The sequence below is a fragment of the Anneissia japonica genome, unplaced genomic scaffold, assembly GCF_011630105.1.
Source record: "Anneissia japonica isolate Jap-2015-1 unplaced genomic scaffold, ASM1163010v1 scaffold11402_len470986_cov188, whole genome shotgun sequence".
NCBI classification, from domain to species: Eukaryota; Metazoa; Echinodermata; class Crinoidea; order Comatulida; family Comatulidae; genus Anneissia; species Anneissia japonica.
In genome coordinates this window covers 369122-396600 of record NW_022754099.1, presented here as the reverse complement: position 1 = coordinate 396600, position 27479 = coordinate 369122, and the positions used below count along the sequence as shown (strand labels likewise).

The 27479-nt window shown below is 34.1% G+C and overlaps 1 protein-coding gene across 5 annotated transcripts in view; it reads left to right on the top strand.

Moving 5' to 3' along the window:
- The first annotated feature begins 3012 nt into the window (after positions 1-3012).
- The window catches only part of LOC117123100 (alpha-actinin-like), a 51121-nt gene continuing 26654 nt past the window's right edge, over positions 3013-27479 (top strand). For 3 of the 5 annotated variants that reach the window (XM_033268931.1, XM_033268930.1, XM_033268933.1), the window contains exons 1-3: positions 3013-3255; positions 23401-23635; positions 26436-26522. In XM_033268931.1, coding sequence (XP_033124822.1) covers positions 3166-3255; positions 23401-23635; positions 26436-26522 — 412 coding nt within the window. In that variant the 5' untranslated portion in view covers positions 3013-3165. The remainder of the gene's footprint in view (positions 3256-23400; positions 23636-26435; positions 26523-27479) is intronic. The other 2 variants (XM_033268929.1, XM_033268932.1) reach the window with 1 other exon arrangement.

Sequence of the window (27479 nt, the reverse complement as noted above, 5' to 3'; positions counted from 1 at the left end):
TGTTATCTGCGTTGCGTTGACTGATACCACATACGAAATCCGAGGCATTTTGAATCTTTAGCAGTTTTGTATCCTCGTTGAATCAGGGAGACTCCTCCGGCGGATCCACCCAGGAGTCACCGTTGTTGGAGTGAGATGTTGATTGTAAAATGTAGGCCTATATATAGATAAAGAAAAATATAGAATATTAAATTTTATTTTACACAAACCACAGAAACACACATAGGTCTGAAACTGTTTCTTTTCGGTTTGATGACCAAGAATAATTGAATTTTAAACGTTCCTAAAACAATGGAGAAATATACTTATTCCTCCATGTTCAGTTGAAACAGCTCTTATCCAGTGGTTACAGGAGCTTAAATCTCAACGGTCGATAGAAACATTGATTCAGGGGTGGCGCCAGCGAAGGGGGAAGGCCAGCGGAACGTTTTTCAAAGTTGGGGGGAAGGGTGTGGTGGACACTAGTAAGATGAATGGGAATTATATGAATGAGGGAGATCTGGGTTCAAATTGGTGGGGGTGGGGGTGTCAAAAATTTACCTAAAACCCCCAAAACGGAAGGGGCCCGGAGGCCCTTCCCCTGCGTGTCTTTTAATGACTTAGTTCTTCAAAATTCAAGTTCCCCCCACCCCCTCTTGAAAACAGTCAGGAAAACTTCCTCATTCTTATTACTGTAAATAGGCCTATTATACATAAATAAAAAAAAAATGAGTAGTTGCATACGTATTCTTTTTTCCATGAATCGACAAACCCAAAAGAAAAAGGTGGGGGGTCCGTGGTCTTCCCCGGGAAAATTTTGATTCCAGATGGTGAGAAATGAGCTTTCCCGACTTCTGAGGTGTCTTTTAATGACTTTTAAGTTCTTCAAAATCAAGGTTTTCCCCTCTTGAAAAGGATTCAATGAATCAATGAACCAGGGGTTCGGGTCCCCCCGGGAAAACGTTAATTTCTAAATAGCGGGAAGTGAGCTTTCCGACTTTTGAGTGTCTTTTATGACTTCTGAGTTCTTAAAAATTTAAGGTTTTCTTCCTTGAAAACGGTCAGGTCAATTTTTCTCATTCTTATTACAGTAAATAGGCCTATTATGTGTGTACCGTTGTACATACGTTGCTTTCGTATTTTTTTTTTCCAGTAATCGATGAACCCCAAAAATTAAATTGGGTCGGGGTGGGTACTCCTCCGAGAAAATTTTGACCCTTAGATGGCGGGAAATGAGCTTTCTCGACTTCTAATTTTCTTTTTGTAACAACAAACCAGCTCGCGGGTCCTAAAAAGGTAGAAGTCTAGAATTCTTTTTTTTTTTTTGCCCAAGGGAGGGTGGTCAGGACCCCTGACCACCAGATCTGCCAATGTGAATTGCCAGAAAAAATGTAACTCGGTCGGGGACTGGATAAATACTCTCTTTCCCCTCCCTCTCCTCCTTCTTCCCTCTTTCTTTTCTTGCATTTCTTTCCGATCATACAAAAATCTCCAGACATACATTTCTGCCAAAAAGTGAAGGGGGCGGGGCGATTAGAAAGTAAAACATAATTGAAGGTAGTACTTCGAAATATGACGTATACAGTAGTTACACGTACGTATTCTCTCTTTCATTTTCGACTGAATAAAAGTCACTGCTATAAGTATCCCAAACAGGAGTTGTGTCGGAACATGGGTGACACTTTATTTTAATAGACGAGCTTTCTAGAGTGTCCAATCAGAGCACCAATTTTCCCACAAACACGTCACGTGTGATTTTACGTACGTTTCGCTATCTTTCTGTGTGGACCCTAGTTACAATATCCAAGGGGCGGGGCTTAGTAAGAAAAGTCTATTTCCTGGTCTTTACCTCGTCCTTCAGGTGAAACGTCAAGCTGCGTTTTGTTCCTCATTATGGCTTGTTCACGAAGATTTATAACTCTTTACAACTATTCAGTAAACAGTGCACAGTAGGATATTACTTCCTGGTCCACTTCATTTCCTGTTCCTCTCGTTGCTGGATGTTATGACTATCATGTCTTTCACAATCAAATTATAATTTAAATCCTTTAAAAAATTCCCGATTTTAAGTGAATTAAAAATATTAAATGAAACCATTTTACAATTTAAAACTTAATTATAAATATAGGCATTCTTGGTGGAACCCAAAGTAAAATTATTGCATGTCTGCATATTCATTGAACTTTATTTCAATAGACTAAAAAAAAGTGTATAAATCAACATAACACATATTTTTTTCACAACCTTGTTGAAGTTAAAGAATACTCAGATATAAATACATATAGGCCCTACAATTGTCCTTATATTATACAGTGTTTTATATATACATTATCATTCATTATATATTCATTGTATTTCATGCTATGGGTATGTGATTCCAAACTACAGTTGAATTGATATAGATATATAAATAAATAAATAAATAAATAAAAGCGAGGTTCGACAGTAGCTTTGATTAGACATTTTATTACTACTTAGTTTCGTACCACACACATGGTGTGACACTCTTCAGATAAAATTGCCTAATTTAATAAAATGTCTAATCAAAGCTATGAACCTCGCTTTTAATTTATTTATATCCGCTATGGTCTACCTATAAGAGAGAGTGTATATATATATATATATATATATATATATATATATATATATATATATATATATATATATGCCTATGTATTAGGCTTATATCAAAGTGTTATATAACCTCCATGTCATTGTGTGATTGACTAAACGTTACACTTGGTTTGATAATATTAAATTTATAGTTAAATCTATATCTAGTGTTTAATGTAATGCGTAAGTTGTACCTAGCGTTCTCCTTGCAAAAATGTGGCTATTTAAAACCGAGAGTAATGACTTCAGGCCTTAAATATATCCTTGTTTGTGGGTTTTGATTTCCTTTAAAAAATCTTGCCATTTTGAAAGTGCAAAAGCAACTTACTGTACGAAGATTAGTCATTTGTGAGACACTGAACTGCAAACGCTTTCTGTTGCTGATCGTTGTGAAATTCTCCTAACGCACTTCCGGGTCAGCAATTGGTACCTTGTGGCGGGGCAGACTAATAACCTTCGAGGGAGCGCGTGCGGAAGTTCTAGGCTGTGTTTTCGTGTTATTTACCATCTATCTGACTGTAGACATTACACTTAATTTACTTGGACTTTATTTGTAGCCAGTCGGTCTTCAAGATGAACGATGAACTAACTTATATGGAACAGGAGGAAGAATGGGATCGTGAAACTGTATTAGATCCAGCATGGGAGAGGCAGCAGAAGAAGGTAGGCTAGCTTCTTGCTTGTTGGATGGGCAGGGCTGTATTTCACTCAGTTTGCATTAGGCTTAGTAGCAAATGTACACTTGACTAAGTAAGGGCCTAGGCCTAAGCTAGCCTAGGTGTTTGGGAATCATCGATGCTTTGATTGTGGGGCAGGGCAGTACAAAATTATAACCGGATAGGGCTAGCAGAGCTTTAGAACTTTGGCTGATGTTTTTTTAAAGGTTGTTAATCTTCCGCAGAATGATAATCTTGCACTAAAAGTAAGTAGGCTAGGCCTAGGCCCAGCCCCTCCTAGTAGCCTAGATTACTGTAGAGTACTAGGCATAGAATAGCTAGGCCTAAGTGCTCTATGGCCTAGAGTAGAAAGACCTAGTAGTATTAGTACTGCACTGTATTGACTGAATACTGTAGTTAGCGGTAGTAACTGCATGTATTTTACTTACTTAGGTTTACTTTTTATGTAAATATTGATGATTTCAAAAAAAATAAAATTTTATTTTTGGCCAATTAGCGCACCCTCTGCCAAAAAGCCAAAAAAAAAAATTAAAAAAACTTTTTTTTAATTGATAGCAAACTCTTGAGTTGCCCTAATTAGAAATACTCTTGGAAACACTAAATTGGACCACCTGTGTTAAGGGACTACCTCCCAAATGATCACAACAAAAAAATGAATGATGACTTATGTTAATGCAAACTCGGAGTCTACAGTTCCCTGCTATTCAGACTGCAAATGTACTCTTAATTAACTAGGGGACCAGTAAAATTGATAAAATATTTAAAGTGAAACTTAATGTGTTAGTTTACTAGGGCAAGTCCCTTAGAAGGTGTTGCTGATTGTTAACTCAGTCAAGGGTTCTTCTGTTGCTCAATAAATGTAGATAACTTGCTTGTTTATGATCCCATAGATTGGTTTATTGTCTCTTTATCAATTGGTATTTAATACTGTAGCCAAGTTCAGGTATTTGAAAATCTCACTCGGATAGTGCTTAAATCTCAATAAGATACATACTGTAAAACTCAGTACCTCTGTAATACAGTACCCACTGGCATTTATTTATATAAAAGGATCAGTGTCGAAAGGTGTGATTCTACTGAAAATCTAGATTGAAACAGTTCTCTTTGGTTGATAATCAGTTTACCAAGTTAAGGACTAATTAATATAGATACGGTAATTGTGAGACCGGAAATTGTTCCTAATGAAATGGTATTCATTTCTTTGTCATGATAAAATAATTCATTTTTTAGAGCCCTGTTTCTACTGCCACAGGAAAGCGAATACTGGTACTGGTTTCTTTTATCATGTTTTTAGAACTTAATAAAATTTTATGAGAATGTTATTTCAATGGCAAACCAACTTATGATGTAAGCCAGGGTATGTTTCTACTTAGAAACATACCCTAGCTTATATCATAGGTTGGTTTGCCATCGAAATTACATTCTCATAAAATTTTATTAAGTTTTAGAACATGATAAAAGCAACTAGTAGAGTAAAGATGTTACTGTTGGATTTCCAGCATAAATGACATAAAAACAAGAACTATCAAATATTATGCAATAAACCTACTCCTCTGCTATACCCTGCTTTGCATATGGTGATGTATTTCGGTGGTTCAAAATGAGTGTCATTTTGTTTTTCCATCAGGTTGTTAACCTTATTTTGCCGCTTCAGGTCACTGACCTTGTTTCTAGGTTGTAACACTAGTAGCCATTGATTAAAATTCCGAAATTGGAATGGTATTAAAATCATTAGATCACTTTGGAAGAATATTTACATTGTGAAATAATATCTATAATACAGTATGTTGTTGACCATTTCAATTTTGAATGATCTTCAGGTCACAAAGCTATGGTCAATGGTCATGTATTTGTACAGTGCATATACAATCTCTATATATTCCAGGACAACAAATAAGAAAACCAGAATAAATGAATAAATTTATTAAAAAATAAATACATAGCAAAAGTAATGATTGGCATAGTTATACTATCCTAATCATTACAAGTGCTTTGGGGCTACTTTATTAATGTAAGGCGCAATACAGTATAAATTTAAATTATGATTATATGTTTGAAACAGAAAAGAAAGCAGTAAAAGAAAAACTACACAAATAAAGGAAATGTTGTAGTTTTGGTATTTATAAGTTTGTTTGATCATTAATTAAGGGAGTGTGATGTTGTCAGTAGGGAAAGAATAGGCTGTTATTAGCGGTGCGTCTGTCTACTGCTTGGTAAATTCTACTTTTGTGGCTACTTTTTAACTGATAACCCATCAACTTTTTCTGTGTTGGCAATTCACGCTAATATACAGTACAAGTAACAGATTGTTAACTGTTTAGTTCTTTCTAGACTGGTCTAGGCATGGCATCATATTTTGTAGACTTTTATTCTATCTTTGGCTTGTGAAGCATCCCGTAATTCCTCCAACCGAATTTACTCTTACAACTTACAGTACTACAGGAGAGTTGATGATAGCAAAGTGTCTACTTACCTGCAAATGAGTAGTAGACACAAAAATGAAATGTACAGTTTGGAAATGGGCCGTGCAATGTGTTATGAATTACGAAGAGAAGGTTCACTGTACACTACTGTATCACTCTGGATTAACTGTAGCTCCCAGGGAATAGGCTGTGCCGTGGATCCATATGGAATCAACGACAGTCTGGGGTATTATCAGAGTTGCACATGTTTCATATGGTCTTGAGGTTGTAAGATGCACTGAATATAAACCAAAGGTTTTTATTCTTAAAACTGACATTTTAAAACAGCATATTTATGCATTGTGAATTAATTTGCATTCAATTTAACTTAAACCCTGTGATTTTTATACAAAATACAAATGCTTAAATGTCATGAATTAATAATGAGTATATTTATGGAGCTTTGTCGTGTTTCAAACATAATCCCCATCTTGTGATTAAAGACAAACAATAACAATACAGTGCTTGAAATTTAATATTAATTATATTAGGTTACTATAGTAACAGGCCGCCTTCTGAGTGTCTTTGTAGATTCTGTTACAATGGCTAATGTATAGACATTGTTTATGTTGCATTCTGCCTTAAACACTGAAACTTTTTTATGACATAATCTATTGAAAGCTTAGTCTGTAATATACCATATCAATATTATACTAATGTATGATTAAATAAATAATGGATGAATAAATTCCAGCCAACATGAAATTTTCTTTTGTTTTATTAATTATAATTATTGTCCCACGTATAAACGAATGCGAAAAAGTCATCACTGAAAAGAAAAAGAGTTACAATATAATTTCATTCTTTTATTGTTCTGTAACATGGGGCCTATCCAGTCCAGAGTTCTGCTCTTCCTTTGGACTCAGCATAACAATACAAAATAATAATTAAAAAAATAATAATATAAAACAGAAATAATGCTGTAAAAATTGTTGAGAATTAAATTGGTACAATATATATTCACACAGTATCATGAAGAAGAGGTTTGATAGCACAGCTCTTCCTTAGGGCTCAGCATAAAAATTCAAGATAATATAAAAGGAAATTAAATATAAAACAGAAATAATGCTGTGAAAATTGTTGAGAGAATTAATTTGATATAGTACATTATAGCACTGGAGTATCCACATAGTATCATGAATGTATTGGATTGGATTGGATATATTCGGTGTAAACACCAAGGATAGCCCACGAAAGTCTAGAAGAAGACTTATTTCCAGTGGGTTCCTCCTGGTGGTGATTGGACAGTACACCGGGAGACAATCCCCTACTCTTTTTCGAAGAGTGTACTGCGTTCTTTAACATGCACATGGGCCATAATAAATGCATACGGCACCAACGGCTTTGATTCAAGAGATACAGTACTGTATACATTTACAGTAAGTTACCAAGTCAGAGGTTTGCTGTGTGCCTAAAATGATTTGACCCTTTCTGCCTTCTTGTCACCCCATGCAATGGGAGACAGATAACACTCCTAAAATTCAACGAATTTTAAATCTTTTAAATGTTGGCAGCTAAAAGTAGGATGCTTGAATACAAATACAATAAAATGTTAACCTACATTTCTTCTTTAAGCTATTTGTTCACAATGTCCTCATTGACTGACATTGTAGAGGAAAACAATATAATCATATCCTTTTAAGTACATAGCTTAGATTGTTCCTGAATTTTGTTTTCCCTTATCTTTACTATCGGGGACATGGAAACCAAGTCAAAATAGGATGTTTGCTGTTTATTACTGATCCAAATAACTAATAAATATTCTCACTGAACGGCTTTTGATGTCCTACTGTAGTTGAGGTTGGTTTCTGTGATGATAATTTGCAGAATTTTTTTAGTGCCAAGTACAGATGATCATTATTAATTTTTATAACATATTTTTTCACAATATCATAACCAAGGGCTTTGTTTGTTGTTTGTCAGTAAAGGTCATCAGCATCATTTTGCGGCCGCAACCGAGATCCAATTCACCACGCGACGCCAGGATTCCTTGGCTAGCATTAGGCTTTGAAGGTTCTCTATCTCTTGTTGGGTGTCCCTACCAATCATATCTATGTAATTAAAAAGTCTTCGTCCTCTTTTGGGGCTCGGAAGCCTCCAAAATAACACATCAGATATGACCATGTCAGTAGCACGATAACAGTGGCCAGCAAAGCGTACTCTAAGTTGAGCGACAGTAGTACTAGTAGAGATCGGTAGAATATCTCCGTAAAATTTGTTCTTTGGTTATGTGCTCACGCCATGAGATGTTTTTACAGGTAAGGATAAAGGTAAGTAAAGGTAAAGGTACTGTAGATTAACTCATACAGTAACTCGCAGCATCATTGTGCTGAATTGAGTATGGATGTGGTCTGTGACTACTGTAGTAGGGATACGTGCTTAGTTCACATCATTCCAAATCGGACACCTATTGCACTGATTTGAGGAGTACATATGATTGCAGTGGCTAGGGAACTGTTCAGTCGCTTTCTAGCTTATTGCTTAGAAAATAATTTAAATTATAAACTCATTAAAAATAATGAAAAATTATGTTTATGAGCTATTTGATATTGAATTTTTTTTCAGCTTCCAAGTTTTCATTTCATTTTCAACCAGTAGCTACTTAGATTCGAAACCTGTAATTTTTTAATGGCCAATACATAGTAATTAGTTTTATTTAAAATTGTAAATGTAAACCTCCATTTTTTCATCATGCCACCACTTCTAGCTGTTGGTTGATATCCCAGTGGGTGTAGACTGTCTGACACACCAAATCATAACTATTACTAAATCTGATAAAATATGTTTATTATATGATTGCACCTTTAGTGGTTAAAATCAAACCACAAAAATTTGAGGTTAGCCACAGAGGTGGCCTTCTCTGACGTAAACCAAGGCACTGGATGAAGTTTAGTCTGTACTCGTTCAGCCTTATAGGCATAAGATGGGAGGCCTAGCATACATGCCTAGCATAGTTGGAATTCACACGTTTAGTACAGCAGTGCTGATTGGCCTGACTCTTCACTATCCTCTTGGTAACAGACACTATCTAAGCATACAGTACTGTTTGCTTATAAAGTATGTTTACTGCCATTCATAAGTTTGTGAGCTCAAGTTAAGGATGTGTACTGACCTATAAAACAAGGCTTAACAAAAAAAAAAACCCCTCATTTATGTATATTTTATTATTCTGATTTAGCTCACAACATAAAATCTGTCTCTTATACACATCTAGATGTGTATAAGAGACAGAGTCAGAGGTTTGCTGTGTGCCTAAAATGATTTGACCCTTTCTGCCTTCTTGTCACCCCATGCAATGGGAGACAGATAACACTCCTAAAATTCAACGAATTTTAAATCTTTTAAATGTTGGCAGCTAAAAGTAGGATGCTTGAATACAAATACAATAAAATGTTAACCTACATTTCTTCTTTAAGCTATTTGTTCACAATGTCCTCATTGACTGACATTGTAGAGGAAAACAATATAATCATATCCTTTTAAGTACATAGCTTAGATTGTTCCTGAATTTTGTTTTCCCTTATCTTTACTATCGGGGACATGGAAACCAAGTCAAAATAGGATGTTTGCTGTTTATTACTGATCCAAATAACTAGTAAATATTCTCACTGAACGGCTTTTGATGTCCTACTGTAGTTGAGGTTGGTTTCTGTGATGATAATTGCAGAATTTTTTTAGTGCCAAGTACAGATGATCATTATTAATTTTTATAACATATTTTTTCACAATATCATAACCAAGGGCTTTGTTTGTTGTTTGTCAGTAAAGGTCATCAGCATCATTTTGCGGCCGCAACCGAGATCCAATTCACCACGCGACGCCAGGATTCCTTTGCTAGCATTAGGCTTTGAAGGTCCCCTATCTCTTGTTGGGTGTCCCTACCAATCATATTTATGTAATTAAAAAGTCTTCGTCCTCTTTTGGGGCTCGAAAGCCTCCAAAATAACTCATCAGATATGACTTGGTCAGTAGCACGATAACAGTGGCCAGCAAAGCGTACTCTAAGTTGAGCGACAGTAGTAGAGATCGGTAGAATAGCTCCGTAAAATTTGTTCTTTGGTTATGTGCTCACGCCATGAGATGTTTTTACAGGTAAGGATAAAGGTAAGTAAAGATAAAGGTACTGTAGATTAATTCATACAGTAACTCGCAGCATCATTGTGCTGAATTGAGTATGGATGTGGTCCGTGACTACTGTAGTAGGGATACGTGCTTAGTTCACATCATTCCATATCGGACACCTATTACACTGATTTGAGGAGTACATATGATTGCAGTGGCTAGGGAACTGTTCAGTCGCTTTCTACAGTAGCTTATTGCTTAGAAAATAATTTAAATTATAAACTCATTAAAAAATAATGTAAAATTATGTTTATGATCTATTTGATATTTAATTTTTTTTTTCAATTTCCATGTTTTCATTTCATTTTTAGCCAGTAGCTACTTAGATTCGAAACCTGTAATTTTTTAATGGCCAATACATAGTAATTAGTTTTATTTAAAATTGTAAATGTAAACCTCCATTTTTTTCGTCATGCCACCACTTCTAGCTGTTGGTTGATATCCCAGTGGGTGTAGACTGTCTGACACACCAAATCATAACTATTACTAAATCTGATAAAATATGTTTATTATATGATTGCACCTTTAGTGGTTAAAATCAAACCACAAAAATTTGAGGTTAGCCACAGAGGTGGCCTTCTCTGACGTAAACCAAGGCACTGGATGAAGTTTAGTCTGTACTCGTTCAGCCTTATAGGCATAAGATGGGAGGCCTAGCATACATGCCTAGCATAGTTGGAATTCACACGTTTAGTACAGCAGTGCTGATTGGCCTGACTCTTCACTATCCTCTTGGTAACAGACACTATCTAAGCATACAGTACTGTTTGCTTATAAAGTATGTTTACTGCCATTCATAAGTTTGTGAGCTCAAGTTAAGGATGTGTACTGACCTATAAAACAAGGCTTAACAAAAAAAAAAAACCCCTCATTTATGTATATTTTATTATTCTGATTTAGCTCACAACATAAAATTAACAATTAGTAAGCAAGTAGAGGAATTAAGTGAATGTACACCTATACTAGTTCATCCACCTGAACATAAAAAAAACAAATTAATTAACAATTGTTAATTGTTGGACTTCATGCTACATAAAGGCTTTTATATATTTTAGTGTTAATAAAGCACTATTAAAATAACCTTTAAAATAACGTATGGTAATTATATATTTAATGCTTCTGATAGCGTAATTGATTTTACAATTTTTAGATAATGATTCCTAATTTATATCACTTAAAGAACCCATGATTATTAGCCCTAGAGGTAGCTTGTAGAATTCAAATATCATTAACCTAAATTAAAGGTGCTTCTATAATGCTAAATAATGAATGAATTTATAGGCCTAATTTATAAGTTACCTTTAAATTTATTAAAATATTGTGCATTGAATGTACCAGCAGATAATTGATTTGAATAAATGACTAATCAGATTATTAATTCTAATCCATGTTAAATGATCTGTAGCGTAAAGTACAATATATTACGTTCATTATACTGTCATGGAAATTAATTTTTATTAGTTCAATTTACAAGAAAAACATCCTAATAAAAGTGACTGATAAAGATACAATACTTATAGTAGATGGACAGGGCATAGTGTTTATGTTGGTATTTTCCAAATTGTCTATCTCTGACTCATCCATTGGCAAGTCATCAATAAATTGGGTGGTTTCTGCCTCAATTGATTTTTCAGCGAAGTGTTCCACCTGATGATCTTCTGATGACATCATACTTATGCTTATATTGAATGCCCATATTTGGTGATATTGTAGCATTAGCCTGTAATGATCACCATGGGGTTGTTAGAGTTGACCTTCTTGTGTAGGGTCAAATTAGGTTGCCTTGTTGTTTCTACATCATTATATTTATGGAATTCACTGTATTTACGTGTAATTCCAGTAGTGATTCATTCTACATATTAAATATTAAGAAAACAAAAAGTACAGGTTAGCACTTGAGACTAGTTAAGAATTTATTATCACAAGCTTTCATGTACAAAGTATAATTTTTTCAGGTGAATACATAATATATATATTTATTGTTATAAAAGGTAGAATCAAAATTCTGGCCAATATTTATTTGTTATAAAAGGTAGAATCAAAATTCTGGCCAAAAAAGGTACAGTGTTTGGATTTGAAAGAGTGTGTTTTCAGATACCCATATTTATCATAAATTTTCATTCACATAGATTTAGCTGCAAACTATATCAATGATGAAAATTATTTTGACTTTTAAATAACCACAATCTACTATACAGTATTCAGATATTTTGTTTAAATCCAAAAATATTTATTCATCCAAAAATATTTAAAATTATTTATTAACATAATGCTGTCAACAGTTTGAACAAATTACAACAGCTTATTTGATCAATTCAGTGACTAGTACTGTCTTTCAAAGGAGCTCTGATATTAATTAAAATTTAACAGTAACGAATATATTATAATATATCTTTACTATTTATTTAAAATGTAAAGGCTTTATATTAATACAATATCAATGATATACTGTACAGTAGTAACACAAATGTTTTAAATTAACAAAAACAATACAAAAATTATACAAGTTATAGATTGTGAATTTATTATGATTAATTGATTTCTCTTTTAGAGAGATCGATAAAAGTGATCGCAGTGTCCTTCCAATTGAAACAATTTTTTTACTGGTAAATTTGTCCATATTCTTGCGCGCAGTGCGAGGCATTACCTGTACCTCTTTCGAGTGTGATTTTATAATTATTTGAAAAAAGAACACAGTCATAGCCTAGGCATAAACGGGAATGATGTTCATTTATTGAAAGAAGGCCAGCCTAGACTACCTACTGTAGGCCTAATTAATGGTTTTTTAAAATTTATTTTACAAACACAATTGTTAACTGGTGATTTTTACCTGTAAAATTGATTTCTAAAATGGCCTTGGGAGAACACTGTCCAAAGAAATGACTGATGAAACAGCATGGATTATGAGATTTGAATGGCCGTATACTTGTAGTCTATTGATAGAGCTGTTATTTTGAAGGCAACACTGCTGTTCAGTGGCGGCGCCAGGAATTCTCCGATGGGGGTTCCAAGGTCCCCAATGGGGGAGGGGGAGTTTTGATGTCTACAACGAGAAAAAGGTGGGCGTGGTCAGGCGCTGCTGAAAAGCTTTCAAAAGTGTTCCATGGGATGTAGCCCCAAAAATATGACAATTTAGGGATTTCAAAGGCTTATTTAATCAATTTTAGAGGCTATTAATTTGTACAACATAAACATTTTTTGAAATTTTTGCCACTACCTGTACTGCTGTGGACTGTATTTCAGGTCATCCCTGCTAGCAGTTTGTTGGTTATAGGTAAAGTTGTGTGAAGGAAGTGTATAAAACCAAGGTAGATGTTCCCTGCTTGGTTGGCACAATTCTGGGTTAAACACAATTTGGTGCCACACCCATTTCCCATTGGCTGTGACATGTTTACAATATGCGGTTCCATAGTGCTTCGAATAATGGCCCATTTTCTAGTTTATGTCACATTTCACACATTTTTTTCCAGGGCAAAAGCTAAGGTCGTTATTTGAGTGGGTACTGCAGCTTGGCTGATTTTTACAAATACTTAATAGAAAGAAAATCAATAAATTAAATTTGAGAATTGGGCAATTGTGTTTTTGGTTGGTTATCTACAGATTACATTATCTGTAAGTCAGAATTTAAGCATTTTTTTTTGTCTTTGTTTAGATGGCATACAGTGAGCCCATTCCCCCAGATCGGCCCACTTTCATGTTGAGGTATAGAGATGTGGAAGGTCAGGATTGTCCTTATGCTGAAGGATCTACAGTACCATATTTTTTAAAATCTTTATGCTGAATTATTTTGGTTTTCTGTGTTTTGTGAATTTCAAAAATATTACATCTAGATCAGCTATTACATCTAGATCAGCTTACAAATATCAGTTATATTATTACTATAATGCTTTCTAAAGTGAGATTATTGAGTGTAGAGGGTGTCCAGACATAGCCATCTTATGCATACCACTTGTAATGAAACATCAGATATATTTCAATTATTGCATATAGTACAGTACATTACAGGTAGCTTCCCTGAACTCATCCTTCTGGATGAAGGTCTGGGTGAATCCCATCTGGATGAGAGATTAAAAGTAATTGCAGCGCAAGATGATCATGTCAGTTTGAACTCGTACTTCTTCCATATATTTTAAAATGCTCAAATCTGCTGAGGAGAGTTAGGGGATTTGACCCTGTGGACCAAGCCCCCCATGGTCCCATTCCTGTTTACCCATCTGTGCAATAGTCAGGGTGAGCTGTCTGGATCTGTGCCAGTTCCATTTGCGATGAGTATACTTGCTGTTGCACCCTCAGCTTCACTGTGTTGGATAAGTGCACTCGTCCTTGGATGTCAAACTGTTATCTACCTTTGAATTGTTTGTATGGAATGCCATGATCAGTGAACTTCTTTAGAGGAGGCTGATGAAAATCAGTAGAATCATTGTACTATGGAGCTCCATGGTTGTATTCATCAATTGTTCAAACTTTAAGCAAGGTGAATGAAGAGCCATTACAGTATGAGAATAGGAGCTTGTCAGATTATAAGGCCTACAACAACACTTGGAATGACGATTAATTGCTTGTACCACAGTTCTGTTAATCTTGATTTGGAGAAACTCGTTAAGTCAAATAATGAGTGTTTGAAGCATAATATAATAGCAAATGTGAAGAACAGTTTAGCAATTGAGCTGTTGTCTAGATAACTACTCACAGTTCAATGCTTTCATGAATGATAACTTTACATTACAGATACCAAGGTATTAGTGGAGTTGAATAGCTTGGAAAATGCTTGCCTTCCAACATTAGGCCTTCCAATCAAGCCCATCAAAATGGGCTCGATTGTCTTTTAGCCCGATCAGTCTGTAAATTCCATGTGGAATTTCAAATAAACGGGAAAGGATGAATATTTACGGGCCACTTTCCTTAGTTTTCGCAATAATTTATCAATAATCTGACAAAGTATGAATTGTCTAGGGACAATGTAACCAAAGGCCTTGATAGAAAAGTCATTTGTCCTAGACTTTAGACCTACAGTATATATTTATTAATTCTAGGCCTATGATAAATTTCCGCAGTATTTTGTCTATTTCCATGCGTCAGTAATTAGGCAAAATTTCCATAAAAACTAGGCCTAACTACGGAAGTTCCGTACAGTACTTGGGAAGTTTGGATATGCCACTTAAAAAGTGATTATGTTCACTGTTTGGCATATAACCTTGTTCTTAACTTATGTTCAACATTAATCATTGGATCGTTATTGTGTGGTAATGGATGCCATGAGGCTAGCAGTTGGCTTATACTGCTTTTGGTGGTCGAAATAAATTTCCTTGTTTTCGTTACTATAATTTTCACTACAGTATGTAGCTTTCCTGTACATTAACCCATTCTTTGTAACTAATACATCTAGGTCTTTTAAATGTTCACAATAGCAGTTCCTAAAGAAAATCAGAAGCTCTTTTATTTGAATGTTTTCTTAGTAGAACTTCAGTCAACCAGTTCAGGTCATGTGTTAAACTATATAAACAAACATGGAAGAAACAACTATGAAAGCAATTGTGGAATTGTCGTGATTTTTTTTTTTATAAAAATGCGTACTGTATACATACTGTACCCTTCCAGTCTCAGAAGATTTCTAATTTCAATAAATGCAGATGGGCAATCAACTGACTACAGCTTATATACAATTGGATTTTGAATTTATTCTGTCTAAGAACAGTCTAGGAATAAACCACAGAAGTCTGAAGACAGATTTTTTTTCTTTATAAACCACAGAAGTCTGAAGACTGCTTTTTTTTCTTTTTTTTTTTTTAGTCGGGTATTTCCTGAAGTGAATTAGGCAGAGCACCGGGAGAGACAATTCAAGACTGATCTTTTTTTTTTTTTCAATGAGAACACTGCATTCTTCAACATGCATCTTACCAACGGTTTAAATGTAGACTGAAAGACGGTGTGCTATTATGCGGAATTGAACCAGGGACCAAAGATCTGAAAGGATTCCCATGGTTCGGCGCACACCAGTTTAACTAAAAGGACCATCCATCATTATAGTATAACAAGAGTACAAAACATTGGCAAGGGGGTTGACAGTGTAGGAATACAGATGTATTCTTTTATGAAAAAATTAAAGTCATCTCAAAATAACAAAATTTATTTTATAATTTAGGGGAGGGTCACAGAAAAGATTGTTTTGTACTCTTGTCAAAATGATGAAAATCATAGTCCCCAAAGGCCAACCCCAATGGTGTTGTACAACACAGCCTGACATGATTTTTCAACGGGAATACTGGGGTCGTAGTGAGAATATCAAACATGCGACTACCCCAGACACATTCTCATGAGAACTTACATTGCGTTTGTGTTAAACTCTCACAGAAATTAAGAGACAATATATTGCGTTGTGCTGCGTCATACGATGCCGAGCTGGTGAATATACAGCTCTAATTAAGGTATAAACAAGATTGTATCAGTTATCTCTTCCCTATCCACTTTTACTGTACGGCGGTCCCGTGGCAAAACAATTTAAACTGCTTTTATATTTTTGTTAAGTTACATGGTTTTGCCTTGGAACAGCAATGTACTGTGACTTGACTTTATGATGCAAAAACCTTTTCCTTATTATAATCAAAAGAAATGCTTTTAGTGGATTCAAAATTTTCTGAAGGATATTAATTTATAATACTTTAGCTCTCTGACTTACTACAGTAATCCCTAGTTACCCATGTTAGCCGCAAATGTTAAATAACATTAGGATTCTATTTATAGCTCTATGAGATTTAAGTAGTTGACCGTGCCACGGTAACTATATATATATAAATTACAATGTGCACGGTTGCTAGAAAGGGGACTTTTTGAAAGTATATGGTTTTATATACTATATTTTAATTTAAAAATATAACTCTAATGATCTGGGTTATACAGTAACATATCCCAATCACGTACACTTCCATGGGAATTTTTTTAGAGTCCAGTCATGACTGCCTCAAAAAAATGTGGTTTTTTTTTTTTTTTTTTTTTTACAAGATGTTTTTAAAAATCTGCTGAAAACTCAAGCATACAATTGTGTAGTCCCCTAGTTCGAGTCTTGTGGTTATAGCACGTTACAGAAAATTTATTTTAGTTAAGCGCAATGCCATAGCCAGCTATTGGGACAGTCCAACACAATTTTTCTATTGGGTCCACAAAGAATGGGTCCACGTTTTTAAAAATTGGTCTAAATTATGCTGTTTTATGCACAAAATGAGTAAACTTTTTGAAAAATGGGTCCAGATTTCTCATATTTTTGCATAAAATGGGTCAGCCTTAAAGAAAATGGGTTCACATTAGTTGAATTTAAGCGTAAAGCGGGTCCACCCTGATATTGTCCCTCACTGTTTGAAAACAAAAACAAAAAAACAGACCCATTCATAAATTAAGCCAGCTTTTTTAGAGCCCTACTTAAAACCGAGCTGATCCCCAAGAGTGAAATATTTCAAAGTGTCTGATGATGATGTTACAGCGGGCTGGTAATCCTAGAAATAATATCACTGAAGACATCACTCCTATTTTGGATATCATCCAACTATTTCGTGTCTATGTCTAATTATAGCATTATGATCTATTAACATTTCAATTGGCTAGCGGAGGCCAGAAACTTGACACTTCTGCTTGCGAGTCAAGGCCACAATTTCATTTTAAATATAATGTTTAACATAAAGTATTCTACACTTCACATTAATACCATAATATCTGTGGGATAAGCCCACATTCCACGAACCAAAAATTGGGCTGATTTTGAGTGGTGGGTATATACCCGGGAATTAAAGTTTTAAATTGAATATCACTGTGCCAAATGCTCCCGATATGAAAACCCATGACTTAATTGTCACTGGTCTTTCACCGATTGATTTTCTTTGTATCCTACGGTTAGAAGTTTTTCACTATTGCTGACTTAATAGAACTTGTTGGAACAATAAACTTTAATAAAAGTAGTCTGCGTTCTGTCACATATGAAAGCCTGTTAAAGAAGATGAGGATGCCCTGGTCGATATCGACCGGCCGCAATGATGATGATGATGCGTTCAACTAATACCCTATTCAGGCTACACTCCATTGCGATTAGTTGTGATGTAATCTATGGGGTAATCCAAAACAGGTTACATACTCCCAATCGCAGTCAACGAGCGCATTCAGACTAAATCAGACACAAAAAACTTATTGGAACAGGTCAAATGGTCAACTTCTAGGCCTTCAGTTGCTATACCTATGTTGACTGATCTCAGCCAATCAGTGCCTGTGGAATCAGCGGATTCTGTGGTGATTGGAGTAGTAAAGATTGTAGCACCCAATCGCAACTGGTAACAATTGCGATATCAAAGTACTTTATCGACTATTATCAGTGAGCTTTCACACACAATTGTGAATTGCGATTGGGTGTCGTATTTGCTATCCCCGATGTCAATGTGGTCCTAGTCTGAATAGGGTATAAGTCTTCAATATCCTTAATGGCACTTATGTTTTATTTTTTATGTATTTATACTAAATATACATGTAGTTTATTATTTGAACTAGGAAACTATAATTAACATCACCTCACATGTGTTATGCATGTTGTTTAGTTAAACAGCTGTTGTGGGGTGTGTAACAGTTAGATCTACTGTAGTACAGATGAACTCTGCTCTTTATAATAATTAATGATCATAGACCTACAGTCAATGCATTGTATTAAAAATATGATCATGATAACACATACCTTTTAGGATGATGATAGCATCAGAGATATAGTAGAGCAAAAATCAAAACAACTTCATTTTGTAAATTTGACATATCTCAATATATGATTTATACTTACAGTAGTTTATTCTTTCAATTTAGATCTATTGGCAGGCTTTGCTTTCTTTTTTGTTTGTTTGTTTTTTTTTTTTTGGTAACTATTAACACCTTACACCATAGTCTCAAACTAAAGAGTGCTCAAAGCGTGGACTATCTCGTACAGTAACTTTTTTAGTTTTTTATAGTAATTTGGTGATTCCATTTGATGCGAATGAAACTGGAATGTAGGATTTAATATTTAAATATTGTTTAGGAAATATATATTTTAAATGAATTTTTAAAACTTCCTAGATTGGATTAGTTGAAATTTAACCATCTGTAATAGTCATTTATAACTGTAATCGACAATACAACATTGTTTTATAGTGGTATCATCTGGACGCCATCCATGGAATTGAAAACAGTCCCCATTGCCTGTATGTTGGTCTTGATGTTGACACACTAATCGTGGCGTTTGTAGCCATCCTGCTACTGAAACTTTTTTTTCATAGCGTTGACGTCATCCATGGCATTGATGAGGTCCCATTGGTAATTTTTGATTGTCAATTACAGGATATCATGGTTTCAGTGATTTCCTTAATTTTCTCCTCTACCCCATTTTGAATTAAGAAGACTCTCACAAAATGTACAATCCTCCAAGGATTCTAGTTAATGGAGAAAACACAGCTACTGGTAGGCCTATAGGCCTACAGATCAAAAACGCCTTGATATCAAGTATATTGCAACTGTATTCAAATACATTAGATTTGGAAGGAAGGAAAAGGTCATGGTCAGCATCAAAATTTATAAAAATTATTGCAACCATTTCTTTTTTGTTTGTAGTAGTTCCTTAAAACATAAAACAGGAAAACTGCTTTGACAGCTCCATGGTGATCTAGATATGTGTGTGTGTTGGGGAGGGGGAGGATAGGAGGAGTGGTAGTGATATAGAGGCTACAATTGATTTCATTAATGTCCTTATTGACACTAGGTACATTACATTGCTTTAGTCTACCCAGCTGTGGTACTAGCAAATTGCTGGGAGTAACCTACTAATAGACTAGCATCTAATCATGGGGGACCGACACACTTATCCCTAAATGCTACAGATACTGCAGGTAAGCTCCAGGCCAGATGAGGCCCATAGCAGAAGTGGCACCGAATATTCCTAACTATACAAGTGCAGTTTACAAGCAACCTACCATTATTTTGTTTGTAGATCTGATATTCATGAATCTGATGAGTTATCTCAAGTGTTCTTGACTTGTATCCTAGGTCAGCCCTCGATTACAAATTTACTGATATGCCGTCAAAATTCAAAAACAGAAAGATAAACTGGAGTTTGTTCTCACAACTCAAAAGTATCAACCCAAAAGTCTGTGTTAAAAAAAGCATAAAAATGTTGTCTCTTGATAGTCTTCCTTTTTTGCATAGTGTGGGAGGTTGCCTTAATTTCTGTTAGACTCGCGCGACATTTTTTTATGTCGTCATGTGACTTGGTTTAGAATATGGCTGGTATAAATGACAAAAGAGAATAAATTAGTCTTATATTAGAAGCTAATATTCTTTTTAGTTTACTTTTGTGGGGGTCACAAGTACTCAGATGTACCATATACAAATAACTTTACTTTAATATATTCATTTAATTTATTGTATTTATATTCTTAGTTAAGAATGGCAAGCTTTTTTCATTTTTGCTTTTCTGTTTGTACTACTGATGGATTGGCGAGAAAACCCAAAACATGTATACCATTAGATCCTAGTTCCTTTCTTAAAATTGTGTTTTTCATCAATTTGTGTACGTTTGGTTCCATTGTCAAGGACTTACAGTAGTTAGAAAGATCTGCCTATTTGTTTACTCAGGAAGTATGAGAAGATGTGTTTCATTAAAGCTGAATTAGATTATAATTTTTTATAAAACTTTACTTTTATGACCGCACACTCAGCCAGATTTTTTTACGAATGGCTGGCGATTTGTGAAAACTTACATCCAAGGAGCGGGGTGTGACACTGTGTAGAATGACTCATTACACTGGATATTCAGGGAGAGGACAGCTTAACGATACCGATGAAAATAACACTGTTTATGAAAACATCGCCGATAAGTATTCATCAAAATTTAACCCACAAATACAGTGGTGCGTTATTTGTTGTTACCTTGGCCACCCTCTGAGTAGCAATGTGATTATCTGGAAAATTATACAGAAGGCAATTTCCCTGTTTTGCTTCAACACACTTTTAGTAGGCCGACAGTATCATTGTGAATTTTAGAAAAACATCCCCTTTAGTTGGAAATCTACTCCATTTTTTTTTTTTTGTACTTGCTAAATAATTATTATAGCAGTTTAAATTACAGAATAATACCATATGGTATAATAGCGAGTTCATTGCAAGGCTTGTGACATTGTGACTACGCATAGAAGATGCAGGTTACTGTAGCACATGACAAAGACTAGTCCATAATCAAGGACACCATAGATATTTTGCATATTTCATAATCAGCTAAGTATCATAATTGGGCTATTCTTGGAGTTTTCTTATCTAATATTAAAATGATAATATATTTCACAGATTACGCATTTTTGTGATAATGGCAAGATGTATTAAATTAATAGAACATCAGTATTTATATTGAATATTTATTGATTGCAACTCATATTATCTGAAATTACTTAAAGAAAAAATTATCATTAATATTTTTAATCTGAAAAATAGAATTTTTAAAAAAATCCTCACCAACATCATTCCTATGGGTTATGCATACCCTTAAATATCTGTTAAAAGTTGATTTTTTGTAGTAAATCATCTATAAATAATTAAATACTGGTATAAAGATGTTAGTTCTATACTGAAACTTAAAAAGGGAACATTTTCTTCCCCAATTAACAGCTGTTCAATAATAATTAGGCCTACCCCAATTATTCTGCCAGCAAATTTAAGGAGTTTTATTATAAAATGTCTGTAAATCATTTACATTCTGTTTTCTGATCAGTGAGTTATTGTAAGTGACTCATAGTTCTTTTAAATGGGCAAGTCAAAGTCCTATTTAATTTCAGAGGTGTTCTTGAATTTTTGGGTGGCGATGTTCTATATCTTGAAAAATGTTAAGGTTGAGAACATATTAATGGACACAATCTCATGAAATTGTATAAGACAATCTAAAGCCTAAACGTACAGTAATGATAATGAATAATGATGTTTGGATTTTTAAAGGATTATCTGTACATCGTACCATGTAAAGTATTTTTTATATATATTTTTTCCCCATTTTTTTTTTCATTTTAATTATTTTTCGTCAAAAAACATTAGAAACTGCAAGGAAAAAGCACAAAACTTGAACATGAGATAGGAACACCCCAAACATGAACTTTAGCACTGTTGAGTAGCAGTCCTTTTAGAAAATACCCTGTACTTACAATATAGCATTTTGCTTAAAACATCTAATATGAGGAGCATATTGATTTTGTTAACCTGAGGAAATTTGAAAACTTTGTTATAACTTGGTTAAAGAATGCTATATGGTCTTAATAAATGTTATATATTACAGTACTACTAGAAAAAATAAAACCATGGTTTGTTTCTGATTTGACATTTGTCAGGTGATTAAATTATAGAGATTGTGAAATATCTATATTTATTCCATCCGTCAGGAATGTTGCCTGATGATACTGTAGTATTAATCAGATCATAGCTGAAGCTGCTATCACTATATTTAGGCATGCAGTGTTACTGTCATTTATCTGTCTGCTATGTTTTAATAGTCTGAAATGTGTGAATTCGGCCCCGGGATGATTTTTGACATTATTTGACACTGAATATAATCAACGACTTTCATTTATTTATTAAATGTACCCCCAAAATGTCGTATATGTTTTGCAATTTATAATCTAACAACTTAAGAACACGCTGTTATAAAGTCTTAGGTCGTCGACCCTTGACACTTAAAGGTAAATTGATAGTAATTCAATCATACATACAAAGATGGACGACTTGGATAAACATTCCGCTTAAATTCTCATGAATTTTAAGATGCTTTGAATCATCACTGAACGAATTCTGTAGTATGGTTAAGACCTGACAGGTATATTATTAGAATAAGAGTCGTTAGGTAATTAAGGAGGTCACTCTAGATTGTGTCAATTTAATTTTGAAATCGTCCTTTTATTTTTTTTTGTGGGGGGGAGGTTTTGTTAAAGATATAAAACTTTTTAATTGATTCTTTGCAACTTTTGATGTTTCTACAATAAAAAAAATTGTGACTTTTATAGAAATCTGGCTAACTTTGTAGATGTGCTCGCCTCTGTAGATAGCTGCAGTGGTTCCATGGGTCAACTAGAGCATCGGCCGTGTCTCTCAATTAAAATTCCTGCTAGTATTTATGGGGAGAGTTTTTATGGCTTAGTATGACCCAAAAATTGTACTTTTAGACCAATTAGCAATCAAAATAAAGTTATTGGATAGGCATACAGTATTAATAATTTTGGTCCGACGTCCTCATCGTGGCGGGGTCGAGGCCTGTCTGAAGGGGTATTGCCCTCCTCAAACACCTCACTGGTAGATAACCCTTCCCTATGCATACCTTCTACAGATATTTGCAGATCTTTCTCTGCAGACGTCTCCCCATCCAAAGATGTTTCTCCCTCTTCAGTTATCTCTTCCCTCTGCAGATGTTCCTTCCTATAGTGATTTTGTTCTCTCAGTATATGTCCCTCTCAGAAAATCTTTCTTTGTGAATAATTTATCTATTAAATCTTGACTACCATTTTTTGTATCATTTTCAGACATTCACGGCTTGGTGCAACTCACATTTGCGGCGGATGAATGTTCAAATTGATGACTTAGAAGAAGATTTTAAAAATGGTCTCCGACTTATCCTCCTACTGGAGGTCATCTCAGGGGAAAAACTACCAAAACCAGAAAAAGGAAACCTTCGTTTTCATAAAATATCCAATGTTAACAAAGCTCTTGAATTTATTGAACGCAAAGGAGTCAAGCTTGTTTCCATTGGTGCCGAAGGTTAGTGGATATTAGTTAGCTGGATGTGGTAGTTAGTAGTGGTGGCAGTAGTGGTATGAATAGTATAAGAAAATGGCAATTGTGATGCTAGTTTTGATAGTAAAGATGACAATGAGGTGATTATGGTAAAGACTGTGGTAATTATGAAGTTAATGATGCATTGTTCGGTAATGATAATTATGACAGTGATGTGATGTTTATTAAATATTTATATTAGTAGATATATATTATTTATTCACGAAAAAGCAGTGTACAGTTGATAACATATGAAATTATGTGAATAGACTAAGTTCTTGTTCATGAAGGTATTAGTAATGGGGAAGAACATTATAAAAAGAATGCACACTTTGTCAAAATGTGTACTGTAGAATGCTCCAAAAGGAATCAATGTAATTAAGTACCTTCCTTGAACACAAAATTAAGATTGATTGATTTTGGGTGGTGTGGTGGACTTACTGTACATAGTTAAACTCGGGAATTCCCTTTTCAATCAAAATGCACTTTATCAGCACTTTGCATGCCTAATTCAAAGCCAAATATATGATTTTGTTAGAGTATTTTGTGAAAGTCCACTAAGCTACAGTACTTGTTTAAATCATACCCTGTGCTTTTACCTGAGGAAAGGATAGTTTGATACATAGATTTGGGCGTAAATTAAGGGGTGTACTTATACCCAAGAAACTTAGTCATTAAATAAAAATCAGAATGCCTGTATTTATCAATTGTCAAAACATGGAGCTATACAGTACAACAAGTAGTGTTGATGTCAACGTGTTTATTGTAGTTACTGAATAGGACAACTAGTTAAAGCTTGTGTTTTCCTAAGATCGTTCCAAACATATAGCCACACCGACCTGCAGATGTTGAATTCCTTCCCCTTGAGTACAATAGAAATAATCTGTCAGAATAGATAGTGTTATATTGCCACTCTAAACCATTGTTCCCAACTGTAACAGATTCATTGCTGACTAGTCATCTGTAAAACCAATACAAGATTCCCTTGTGAAGAAGAAAAATAACAATAATACATTAGTATGATAGCCATCATGTTTAAGTTAACTGTACTTTAGAAAATACGGTATTTTAATTTTACTAAATGTACTTCTGTATATGCCAACTGTACTGCGATCCTGCTGTACTGTCAAATTGTAACTATACTGTTGAATAATTATGAGGTACAGACTATAAAACTATAAGACTACAGTACTCAGTATTCGATTTGCATACAGTATGCCCTGTATCTTACTATTATTATATCGTATTGTTCAATATTTTCTATATAATTTCTTAATGTAATGTATTACAATTATCTTATACTATAATATAACTAAATTATACTTGTTTCTGATACTTCTGCACTTTTACCTTACGAAATAAGATTAAGATCAGTTAAAGGTGTTAAATGCCAATAGAAATACTGTAGAAAGAAACAGGATAAATGTTAATTACTTTAAAGGACAGTAACTGAAGACAACATTTTTAGATTTACTCTTCTATGAACTTCAGGTCAAATGTTCAGAAAATTATTATTTGTACATGAATTATTTTAGAAGCAATTAGAAAGATAAAGACTTCACTGTTTTGATTGTCATGGGAGAGTTTATCTTTTATTGTGATTGTCAATATATGTAGTCATAAGTCTGCCGTATGATTACAGTATTTATAATGAGATGTAAAATATGGTAATTTTTAGCATTTGACCTGATTATGCTTTTAACTTTATGATGTTGAATGTGTGTTTTATTTATCACAATGAAAACATTTCCAAGTTTAATGAACTTCTTTCAATGATCGGTGATTGAGTTTGTTGCATAATTAATCCAGATACAATTTCAATACCTAGTTTGGCCTTGAAAAAAAAATGAACTACTTTTCTGCTTACAAATCTGTGATCTATGTTTTCTTGTGGTTCATTCAATAGTGACGACTAGCTGTATTTTTTTTTTCTTGGATTACTGATTTTAAATATTAATGTGAAGATTACTGTATTGTAGGCATTTATAATATGTAAGCAAAATACCCTAATTATTAACAACATATGGTCATTGTTGCTTTTGATTTTGATTATCAAATATCGTGCATTGATTTTAATGTTGTCTAATAGTAATACTGAAACAAGGATAAAAACATGTTGAAATATAGTAATAAGTTAGTGTAGTTTTAATGGCATAATATTATTAAAGGAATTCACTTTAAACTAAGTATTATACCAATTATTAGTTATTGTACTGTTAGTGGTTCCAATTTAATACTTGTTTTGGCATTAGAGCTTGTTTATATAGCAATTAGCAACAATTATTTATTTTATTAGAGCATACTGAGATAATTAAATTATATTTAAATTTGAATAGTTTCATCTGGTTAAAATTTAAATTGTTGATGCCTACTTTATTACGATATTAGTTTTAAGATGAAAATTAGAACTAAAACACTATCAATATTACATATAAAACCATTCCTATATATTTTGACTACAGTATACCCATAAAATGGTTATAAATTTAAGAATTGTATTTGTAGAAAGCTGTAAGTTGGTAACGACTGAATTCTTTGGGGTTGGGCAAGGAGTACCCCCAAAAAAATAAACAAAGGAGGAAGAGTAGAGAGAGCACAGAAAATTGTATTAAAAGCACTGTGTGATACCCTTTAAAAGTTCTAATACAGTATGTGTACATGTATTGATTGTATTTTACAGTTGACTATGCCATCCCACGTCGCATGTCCCCTTCCTAGATTCTTCTCTGGATCTGAAAACTTGCAGTATATTAATGTTTTGTTTAATGTTGTTTTCTTCAAACAGAGATTGTTGATGGAAACTTGAAGATGACTTTGGGTATGATCTGGACTATTATCCTTCGATTTGCTATTCAAGATATTTCAGTAGAAGGTATGAGTCTAGAAAATCAATTAATAATCCACATTTATGAGTTATTCTATAACATTAGAATTTGGTTGCTTTCAATAGCCAGCCATTTAATTAGTGAGTGGTGATACTTCTCTTGTGTTAGCAAGCTGTTTGTACAGTATACTGTAATAGCTTGCTTGAGAAGGGTCCAATTGAGCATTGGAAATCCCCAGTTACCATAACAATGGTCTTAATAACCATAGATTTTGTATAGTAGCTTTCTTTAAATTGTTGGCACAAATTTTCCCTTTCACGAAGAAGAAGCACAAATTAATTTGTGTTTGTTCATGTATTGTAACAAATGCACACGCTAAATATATTTAGTGTTTTTACGAACAAGCATTATAATACTTTGTACTTCTTGGTGTGACAAATTAGCCACATTTGTCCAGTATGAAGCCATGGCCTAAAATCAAAGAGTGTAGAACTGCAAGTGGTCTGACTCCCGCGGTTCAATTGGAACGTTATCCAATTTCAAAAAGTACTGCCACGAAGGAGCATGTCCTTCAAAAGACAAGTTTCAAGCAAACTATTCAAATTCTAATACAACACCCCTCCCAATCTTATGGTAGGACTTTTTTTTTAACTTTTTTTTTTTTTTAAACGTTTCATTGTGTGCATACAAAATGAGAGCAGTCAGACTTCTTGCAATTTTATACTCTTTGCTAAAATCCAGCCAGCCAACTTGCTAACTTATGCAGAAAGGCCACTAAGCATGTGTCTATAATTTTGACCATACTTTAACTTACAGGTGGGCAAAGTGCGGCCCAACTGCAATTTGTTTGCAGCCCACGACAATGAATTAAAAACCCTATGTGTGCGGCCCGCCAAGCAAAATTTGCTAGAAAACACCTTGTTCGGCCCGACACCTATCATATGTAAAAAATAACATTAAAACTGAGAATAAAGAGCTGTAAAAGTAGTGCTTGGAGGTTTTTT